The sequence below is a fragment of the Hyalella azteca genome, unplaced genomic scaffold, assembly GCF_000764305.2.
Source record: "Hyalella azteca isolate HAZT.00-mixed unplaced genomic scaffold, Hazt_2.0.2 contig10672, whole genome shotgun sequence".
Taxonomy (NCBI): Eukaryota; Metazoa; Arthropoda; class Malacostraca; order Amphipoda; family Hyalellidae; genus Hyalella; species Hyalella azteca.
Window position 1 is genome coordinate 66,425 of NW_025940701.1, and position 11,147 is coordinate 77,571.

General features: G+C 39.8%; 1 protein-coding gene across 1 annotated transcript in view; it reads left to right on the top strand.

Annotated features, from left to right (window-relative positions):
* Positions 1 to 466: 466 nt before the first annotated feature.
* The window catches only part of LOC108671133 (DNA-binding protein RFX6), a 16,958-nt gene continuing 6,277 nt past the window's right edge, over positions 467 to 11,147 (top strand). The window contains exons 1-10 of the mRNA XM_018158613.2: positions 467 to 634; positions 1,181 to 1,320; positions 3,880 to 4,093; positions 6,060 to 6,137; positions 6,320 to 6,469; positions 6,780 to 6,894; positions 7,775 to 7,875; positions 9,077 to 9,239; positions 10,467 to 10,584; positions 10,704 to 10,789. Of these exons, the coding sequence (XP_018014102.1) occupies positions 473 to 634; positions 1,181 to 1,320; positions 3,880 to 4,093; positions 6,060 to 6,137; positions 6,320 to 6,469; positions 6,780 to 6,894; positions 7,775 to 7,875; positions 9,077 to 9,239; positions 10,467 to 10,584; positions 10,704 to 10,789 (1,327 nt within the window). The 5' untranslated portion in view covers positions 467 to 472. The remainder of the gene's footprint in view (positions 635 to 1,180; positions 1,321 to 3,879; positions 4,094 to 6,059; positions 6,138 to 6,319; positions 6,470 to 6,779; positions 6,895 to 7,774; positions 7,876 to 9,076; positions 9,240 to 10,466; positions 10,585 to 10,703; positions 10,790 to 11,147) is intronic.

Consider the following 11,147-nt stretch of genomic DNA (forward strand, 5'->3'; position numbering starts at 1 on the left):
CGATGCTGCATGGGCCTAGCCTTATAGGATATTGTATCCCCTCCCCCGACCACCCTTCCTTCCCTTGCTCAGTGACCACTACCCTAGACTCTGTCTCCTCCTCCTGCAGTTGCCGCGCTAAGAAGCCCTCCTACTGACGATGCTGCATGGGCCTAGCCTTATAGGATATTGTATCCCATCCCCCGACCACCCGTCCTTCCATGTTCAGTGACCACTACCTAAGGGTACGCACACAGTAAAAGCAGGTTTCCAGCGTGCTGGTTACCTGCTCAGGCTGGCGCCTGAAACCATAGAATACAGAAGCCTATTCGTACAGGTTTTCACTGTGAACACTTACATTATTATCCTATGTTCATTCTTGTGGCAGATTGGAGCAGGTTGCCCGCGCGGGAAAACCTGCTTTCACTGTGTGCGTACCCTAAGACTTCGTCACCTGCTGCAGTTGCCGCGCTAAAAAGCCCTCCTACTGACGATGCTGCGGCCGCACTCGACGCCGGCGACGCTGTCGTGGCTCAAGGAGAACTACGAGACGGCGGAGGGCGTCTGCATCCCGCGCAACGCGCTCTACCGCCACTACGTCGACTTCTGCGCCGCCGCCGCCCTCAGGCCTGTCAACGCTGCGTCTTTCGGCAAGGTAACTCGAGCTGCGCTAAGCCAGAGTTGCTCTATAATATATTTTAAACGCAGTACGGGGTAGAAATATAAGTTTGTTCGTGTTTCTGGTGACTAGAATATGTATTAAATACAGTCTGTTAACATTAGCTGCGCTGCGCCAGAATTGCTCTGTAATTTATTTTAAACGAAGTACGGGGTAAAAATATAAGTTTATTCGTGTTTGTGGTGACTAGAATATGTTTTAAATCCAGTCTGTTAACTTAGCTAGAAGATTAATTATATTTTAGCAAAAGTGCTTCAAGTTTCATCATAGATTTAAAAAGATCACACATGGTAGGGTAAATCATATCGAGGCGTCGTTTGAAAAGTATTTTATCTGACCTCAATGGAATTTTCAACAGTGAAGACGGACGTTAATAATCATTTACCTATTCCCATATAGGTTTCGTATGAATTCATTAGCTTTTATGTAAATTTTATTGGATTTAGAACGTTGTAAATTGATGAAAATAAGAGAAAAAGACTCTAAGAGTTAAAACTTGTCGTGCCCGCGTCCCTTGTTCAGATCATCCGGCAGCAGTTCCCTGGTCTGACGACGCGCCGCCTGGGCACCCGCGGCCAGAGCCGCTACCACTACTATGGTATAGCCATCAGGGAGGGCTCCAAGTACTTCGATATCAGCTACTCCAGGCGTGGTAACTCCAGGTAACGCTGCTCCAAGTACTTCGACATCAGCTACTCCAAGGGCCGGCAACAGCTCCATGTAAGAATGCTTCAGGTCCAAAAGAATCTTCGAAGAATATTCTTTAAATATTTATGCATGTGATGAACAGCCAGTGCCGTTAAATGCTGTAGCAATTAACGGCCATTCATATTAATTTTATTAATGGCCATTCATATTAAGCTCAGAGCCGCAGCTCTGAGCTCTCCAGCATTTTTTGCTGCTGATGTCGTTTGGAATAGTTCTCTTTGTTGCACTTCTATCACGTGTAATGTAGAGTCTTGACCCCGCACAATGTGGCATGGCGCAGAGACGCTCATCATAAATTAGGTACCTTGACTAAATTATTTTGTACAGTGTACCTTTTGATGAGTATAGATGTTTACACTTTTTACTGAGCAATGCACAGTAATTTTAACCCAATGATCGGGCATTGACGAATCGCGGATTCCGCCTTTTTGTCTTACTAGCAGGTTAGAATTAAAATTTACTGTGTTCAATTTAATGGCACTCATATTAATTACACATTAATGTTAGAATTACGTGAAGACCATCGTTGTTGCTTCGCAACCAACAAAAGGCTGAATGTAAATGGGTACAATGTTACGCATTTAAAATAATGTTCAATTGTATCCCGGATGCCAACTGGCGGCGGATAAGCGAAGCAGATCGGCATTTGTTCACGTTGGTGACGTGCGTGTCGTTGATTTTAAAACTTTCTTCGATTTCTGAAGCACGATTTCGTCAAAATTTTGCGTCGAATCTCGATTATGTTGAGCTCTGATGCGGTCGAATTTCAGTGTTTTACTGTACTAGCTTTGAACGCACGCGAAAACGGAAAATGTTTCACATTCATCTGCATGGTTAATGATAAAAGGGTCCACATCAGCAGTTATAGTTACTGATAATTCGATCCATATCAGCAGTTATTATTTATCAGCCGTTGTGCAGCTACCGACCGTGAGCACTCATGCACATCAACGGTATACATGTCAGGCTGACGGCGCATCAGCCATGTCCCTTATTGCGCCCCCCAAGGCGGCCTAACTTTTATGACCTGCAAGTTCTCGCGTATTTGGGGATCAAATCTCGCGCATTTTGGGATCAAATCTCGCGTATTTTGGGATCAAATCTCGCGTATTTTGGGATCAAATCTCGCGTATTTTGGATCAAATCTCGCGTATTTGGGGATCAAATCTCGCGTATTTTGGGATGAAATCTCGCGTATTTTGGGATCAAATCTCGCGTATTTTGGAATCAAATCTCGCGTATTTTCGAGCCCGGGAACTCGCTCCCTCCATCTTCCCCTACCTCCCCCCTGCTTGCCAGCCTCAGGTCCCTCGAATTTGAGGAAGTCTTCCTCTCTTTTTTGGGTCTGAGAAATTTGGTGAGACGAAAATTTTCGTCGCTATGGTCTCTGATCTTCCGTTGTCATGGCGACGCCCTCGCCCCCCTCTCACCTCTTGCACCCCCTCCGTTATTGCACCCCAAATTTCTGGCGTTATTCCCTCGTTATTCCCTGCCGGCTAAGGATATTTTAGGAGGTTCTTCGCTCGTCGTAAATGCTGTTAAAATATTTGAAAAAATAGTTTGGACGTCGTCGTGTAGTTCTGACCTTTGAGGGGATTATTGCCGGTACTGCAGTTCAAGATACCAGCTCAAGATACCATTGATGTTATTCATGATACTAGCAGGTGTGATGTGTCGTGAAATTTCTGTTTTAGCGCTCACATGTACATCGTATTCCGTACTACATGTAGTTTAAGGGACTTCGCTCTAGAATTAATGAATAATATTAGAATTGGCTCGGCTCATGTACCTTCAAGACCTAGAATTACTCTCCTCGTCGTGAGTATTTTGTAATTAGTTCATGTATGTGTAAGATATTCACATATGACTATATTCTCTTCACGTTGTAGTGTTACTGTTTTCGAAGCAGTGTAATTTTGTTGCAGGAGGTTGCGTTCATGTTGAATAAAGTATCACCCTCTATTTACTATATTTTCAAATTAAAATATTTCAAATTTATCTAATCGTATTTTATTTCAAAGTTATAAATGAGTCACTTCGGCTTTCGTTTACGACATGGTACATTATTCGAACTTGCAAGACTCAGCATAATACTTCGCCCAATACGCCACACTGTGCCAAATTCACATAACTGTGGCGTTTAAAAAAACAAGTCAAATAATTTTAAATGCATAATAAAACGTCATCTAATACGCAATACATTACCTAAAACATGATAGTTCACTAGCACACATAACATAACATAACATAGAGATCTCGGCGCTGAAGAGTAGGCCTGATGTGGCCTGTCGCCGATTCTTTTCCTTTTCGTGCCTTGTTCATAGAAGATCTAAAATCGTGTCATTTGACCGTATTTTTTCATGATTTACGATAGTTTGAAATATCTTCCAGACTTCAACAGGGTTCGATATAGCGCTAATCATTTCAAATCTGAACATATATTTTTCCATAGCTTTATCTAGTCTGTTTTTGAACGCGTTCATGCTTGGAGCGCCAACGATGTCATCGGGGAGGCTGTTCCACATTGCCCCGGACCTCAAGAAGGAGCCCGGGAAGCTGTCGTGGGGCGCCGCCCCCGAGGGCGATGACGACCCCCACGCCGCCCCCCTACCGCCCCCCGACTCCCCGGCGCTGGGGGGCAACATCAGCGCGTCGCTGTCAGCCATCTTGCCTGACTTCCCCACCAGCGCTGACCTCCAGCTGCCGCCGTCTGTCAGCCGCGACAAGGTACGGCACTAGAGAGAACTGTGCTATATTATATACTTTACTGTCATCTATATATTATATAGTATCCTATACTGTGTACTATATGCTATATTATATACTATGCTGCCAACTATATACTATATATTATATAGTACTATATACTATACTAAACTGTGTAATATATACTATATAATATACTATGCTGTGAACTATATACTATATTATATAATATACTGTGAACTATATACTATATAATATACTATACTGTGAACTATATACTGTATTAAATAATATATTGTGAACTATATACTATATAGTATACTATAATGTGATCTATATACTACATGATATACTATACTGTGTACTATATACTGTATTAAATAATATACTGTGAACTATATACTATATAATATACTATACTGTGAACTATATACTGTATTAAATAATATACTGTGAACTATATACTATATTATATACTATACTGTGAACTATATACTGTATTAAATAATATACTGTGAACTATATACTATATGATATACTATACTGTGAACTATATACTGTATTAAATAATATACTGTGAACTATATACTATATAATATACTATACTGTGAACTATATACTATATAATATTCTATACTGTGAACTATATACTATATGATATACTATACTGTGTACTATATACTATAAACTAAACTATATGCTGTGATAAACTAATATTCTAGTTTACTACCAGTTTATAGTATACGATGCTGTGATAAACTAATGCTATACTATAAACTAAACTATATGCTGTGAACTATACGTGTAGAACTAACGTGTTCCTAAGTAGTTAGGTCTAATTGTGCGTATAAACGTACTCTTCATATAGTTAAGTTATATACCATGATATAATCACCATACATGTTTTCTTTAATACCTCCTGGATACATATTTACCACATATAAAGTGATAATCACATTCATTGTGTGATTTAAAATATTTTGTAATGTGATTTATATCATTGGTATGATTAATGGTATCTTTGATATGATATAACATATTAATTGATCATATAATATCATACTTGAAATTTATTATTGTTGTGGCGAAAATTTATATATAATTTATATAAAGTATATAAAAAATATAAAGTATAAAGTATATATAATTTTTATTTTTAAGAACTCGTAGATCAATAAATCCTTCATTTATTTACTTCAGTTCAATGCAGATGTTTAGAGCGCTAATTTACATAAGATATTGTAATATGAAGAAGAAAATCACTTTGAAACTTTGAAGAAATAACTCGATTAGTAGAGAATAATTTTACATCAGGGACTATTATAGAAAAATTAAAATTCTCTAGTGTCGGTCTTTGAACAAATTAATGGCAGGATAGCAATATTATTGGTAAACTGTACGCTGGAGTGTATAGCCTAATAATAATAATAGTAATAGTAATGATAATAATAATAATAATAATAATAATAATAGTAATAGTAATGATAATAATAATAATAATAATATTAGTAATAGTAATAGTAATAATAATAATAATAATAATAATAATAGTAATAGTAATAGTAATGATAATAATAATAATAATAATAATAATAATAGTAATAATAATAATAATAATAATAATAATAATAATAATAGTGTTGGTGCGACAGGTATAGTCTCTGCTGACACTCTATGTAAAACCTTATAATTGGCCGACGTCTTCGCACATATTAATTGTTCCCATATATTAATGAATTTCGCATATTTATTAATTTTATTAATTAATTTCCCACATATTAATTGTTAAATTGTGTATATGGTATGTGTACGCTGGAGTGTATATCCTCGTATTAATGGTGTTGGTGCGACAACACCATTACAACGAGGTATTATATATATTATTATATATATATAATAATATATTATATAATATATATAATATATATTACTATATATATAATAATATATTATATATTACACCATCTTCTTCCGCCTGTGGCGACAGGTGGAGTCTCTGCTGACGCTCTACACGCACCACTGTCGCCGCCTGCTGGACGCCGTGCTGCGTGTTGCCTTTGATGAGGTGTGTGATGTGTCAACACGTCGTGTGTTAACACGTCATGTGTCAACACGTCGTGTGTCAACACGTCATGTGTCAACACGTCTCACTGCCACACGTATCACTGCCACACGTATCACTGCCACACGTATCACTGCCACACGTATCACTGCCACACGTATCACTGCCACACATATCACTGGCAGGTGGCGGGGTTGGTGCTGCAGTTCTGGCAGTGTCTGCCCTGCTCGATGAGGCCACTGCTCCCCAGCAACTGTGTCCTCAGCCTCGTGGGGCTCTGTGATGGCCTCCTCTACAGGGCCCTGGCCGCCGCCCTCCTCCCCTCCGTCCTCAAGGTGAAGTTGGCCCCAGGCTCGAATTGTGATATATATTAAAATTTTTTATTTATATTAAGATAATCATTGTATAAATATAAAGAATATTGGCGGCATTCATTAACATCTTTTACTTATATTAAGATAATCATTGTATACATATAAAAATTGTGGTGATATTCGTTAATATTTTTTATTTATATCAAGCTAATCATTTTATGAATATAACGAATTTTGGTGACATTCATTAACATTTTTTATTAATATTGAGATTGGAGTCCGTGGTCCAGATGATAACAAATGTCCTGTAACAACATCATTACACCGGCAGCCAGCGCCGGAGTCCGTGGTCCAGATGATCCGACAGTTTGCGGCAGACTTCGAGCGCTGGCTGGAGCGCGCGCTCGCTGGGGTGCCCGCGCCGTTGCGAGCTGTCAAAATGCAGCGTAAGTCGCTTTTATATATCCCATTCATTATTATTACTACTACTACTTGAGGTAGTTATTATAGAATAAATATCCCAACAAACATTAAGTATTATATATCCGATTTATTATTACTACTTGGGGTAGTTATTATAGAATAAACATCCAAACAAACATTAAAATTTAATGTTATGGGTTCGAGGAGTAGTCGTGGCCGTTATATTATATATGTTATATCCATCGTGGCCTGGGACTGCTACGTCCCAAACAAGTATCAAGATTACCAAGATGTAGTCATGGCTAGCATAGTAACCCGACATTTTCAACTTCTTATTATGGTTCGCGTCGGTTGTGTTGTCAAGTCTTCTAGTAGTTGTTCCAGTCAGAAACTGTCTGTATGTATAACTGCCATTCCAAAGTCTTGTACTTGTCAGTTAGTTTATTGTTGCGGACTATTTATTGCTTTTCAGCGCAACTGTTGTCTAAGGCAGGATTAATTAAATACACGTGCATCAAGTTTCATTCTTTTTCTTCACAATCCCAGATGACACGGTTTCTGGAAAGAAACCGGTACAAATACAAAAATTTATACAAAAACAAAAGGTTATTGAATATATACACAATATTCGCAAATAATAAAGTAATTACAATGGCTTCTAAACGACAAAGAAATATTCAAACAAGAGAACTAGGCTTACCAAAATTCGTTCCTGATAGTTCGGTCTTTACTCTGCAGCTGACAAGTTACTAATGAGCGAAAATGTTCCGCAAGACCACGGAATTAAGCTACTACTCTAAAGCAAATGTTGCGTTCACAACATTTATCATATGTCACAATGTCGATTATATGAAATTATTTCAAATTGCTGTCTCTATGTCAAGCATCTGCCACTTTCAACAGAGTGTCAGCGATTGTGTCGTCAGTTGAGGCGTCAGGCGTCCCTCAACCAGCTGTGCCAGGCGGCTCGCCTGCTGCTCAGATCTGCTGACGTCACCCAACAGGTGCTTGTATATACATCACGCTACCTAGACATGCTGATATCACTCAACAGGTACATTTACACGCATCACGCTACCTAGACATGCTTATGTCACTCAACAGGTGCTTGTATATACATCACGCTACCTAGACATGCTGATATCACCTATGTGGTTGTACATTATGAGTATGGTTGATTGAAGCTGAATCATACCGAACTTGAAGGTTGTTTTGAGTGTCATGTGCATGAGTATTATGAGTATGGTTGATTGAAACTGAATCATACCGAACGTGAGAGTTATTTTAATGCAACTATTCTGGCTCAGCCATCTGATAAAAAAAAATATTCAGATGCAGGCCCGACTCTGGAACAGGGGCCACCTAGAGCCTGGAGATCACATCAATCAGCCGTCTCAATATCTGCCTCAAAGTGTATATTTCCTCTAAGCATCTTGCCATTGCGGTATGACTCGTAATCAGCCGACCCTTGTTTCACACGAATTAACCCAACTATTATTTATTTCATTTTTTATACAAAAATTATTCATTTTGCATGCACAGTTGGTGCAAACTGAATTACACGCAATCCTATCGAGTTGGATTTTCTAAATTTCATCTGGAACCTCCATGATAAAATTACGCACGTACTTTAGGCACTATTAAGTCGGAAGGTTCGATTCTGACCAGGGCCTATACTTTCAAAAAAGTTAAGAGATCGTACGTTCATCAGCCAATCATTGACGGCCTTTCAAGCAAAATCCACCAATCATAGTCAAGAAAATAGAGCGTAAGTACTTACGTTCACTTAGCGAGTTTTGAAAGTATGGCCTCAGAAGCTGATTTCCGTCGGGTGAGCAATCAGACCCAAACTAGTAATTTTAAGCCGAGTGTAGCGACTCCTATACAGGCGCCTAGGCGCTGTCCGATTTTTAAGCAATCGAATTTCATGCTTTCCAATTATTAGGTAATACCTGTTGCAGAGTCGTGCTCACATCGATATTTTGTAAGGGCGGTATATAGTTACGAACATAGATAAAAGAGAATATTTTTATTTTCCTTCAGAGCACCCCGTTATGACCTTAGCGCTTTCCAGCCTAATGTTGTTGAAAATTTACAATTTAATAACTATGACTTTTTTGTTACAAGAAAGTATATGTCTTTTTTACAAAACTCTAAAATCTTTGAAACAATTCAATTTATATTATATTTATTTTATATGCTTAGGATATTGCACAACCCAACTCACTCTACATGTGGCAGATGCTGCATGATTGGCGTCGCGTGGAGGTGCAGAGTGCAGCACAACAGAGTGCAGCAGCTCTGCAGCGCTGCACGGCCTCTGCAGCCACCACCCCGCACGCTGCACACTTGCAGCTCATCCGTGCTCGTGAGGCTCGCCTAGACCTCTTTACTGCACATGTAGGGTCTAACAGAGGGTCTACATGTAGGGTCTAACAGAGGGTCTACATGTAGGGTCTAACAGAGGGTCTACATGTAGGGTCTAAGAGAGGGTCTACATGTAGGGTCTAACAGAGGGTCTACATGTAGGGTCTAACAGAGGGTCTACATGTAGGGTCTAACAGAGGGTCTACATGTAGGGTCTAACAGAGGGTCTACATGCAGGGTCTAACAGAGGGTCTACATGTAGGGTCTAACAGAGGGTCTACATGTAGGGTCTAACAGAGGGTCCACATGCAGGGTCTAACAGAGGGTCTACATGTAGGGTCTAACAGAGGGTCTACATGCAGGGTCTATCACTTCACCTCGATTGGGGTGCTTCTAGGGTGCAGTGAGGCTCGTCTAGAACTCTTTACTACACTGGAGCTAACAGAGCCCTTAGTGCACCTTGGGAAGATGTGTGGCTCAACCACAAAAGAAACTAAAATTTCTGAGAAGAATTAGAGTTTTCCGTCGTACCTCATACATAGAATATTACATTAGCTGGGCCTCATACATCAGCTGTGGCGGGTTGACAATCTTATAGCTAAAATTTGTCTGGGACTTATTGGTGTTGATGGTTAAGTGTAAGTTGAGATTGTTTTAGTATCTGTGCTCATGCATCGATTGAGATTGCTTTAATGTCGATCCATCCCTCATTGAACACCAAGGGTAAAGGTCAGTGGAGGTAATAATAAATTATTTCCGATCAGTGATACTACTTCAATAGTGTAGAAAATCTCCCATATGAATGCATTATTAAATTTCAGAAGAAAAATGCTCGCAATTTCGAAATTTAGATTATAGATTTAAGAAAATTTTCGCTTTTAATTAGTACTTATCTTGACGTTTATTTACGTTATCATGCCATCATTCTTCCACGCCACTATTCCTCCATGCCACTATTCCTCCATGCCACCATTCTCACATGCCACCATTCTCACATGCCACCATTCCTCCATGCCACCATTCCTCCATGCCACTATTCCTCCATGCCACCATTCTCACCTGCCACCATTCCTCCATGCCACCACTCTTCCATGTCACCACTCTTCCATGCCACCACTCTTCCATGCCACCACTCTACCATGACACCATTCCTCCATGCCACCACTCTTACATGCCACTATTCCTCCATGCCACTATTCCTCCATGTACTGGACGACGGTCGCTCCAGTTTCGGCGGAGTTCGAGCGCCTGCTGGAATCTGGAGCGCAGCTGGAGTCGTACTGCGACTGGCTGGAGAGCGTCGTGGAGCGCTGCGTTGCCACGGCAGACTCCGCTTCATTCAAAAGGTCCATTCCATGCAAATTATTTGCACGATATCTCTATTAATTGGAAAATTGTCTGCATAAATAATTCAATGATCGGAAATTTAAGAGTCGACATTCCTGAAGCAAGTTGGCTGTCTCAGGTGGTCGCACCGCTTCTTGCTGGGGTGGTCGGGCTTCTCTACGGCCGTGGTGCGCGACATGACGCTGCAGTCTGCGCCCAGCTTTGGTGGGTGCCTGCAGGCTTACTTCATTAAAAACTTAATAGCAAAGAAAACACCACAAAATTTCATAGTATCTTTAAAGAAAACGTTTCGGAGTCCAGCTCCATCGTCAGTTCGAAAATTCTAGAACACAGATAAATCAGTGATTAGTACAGTCAAGAATACAACGAAAATCATAAGCTGCAAAACCTACCTACAGTGGGGGGAAATAAATATTCATACACTTGAAAAATCGTATTTTAATGTATGTAAGTACACAAACTTAACAGGAAAAGTGATTTAAATTATGTATAGAGACGCATAGTATTCAAAAATACTATCAAAAGAAATTAAATCTCAATGCAACAAAAAACAATGCAACAT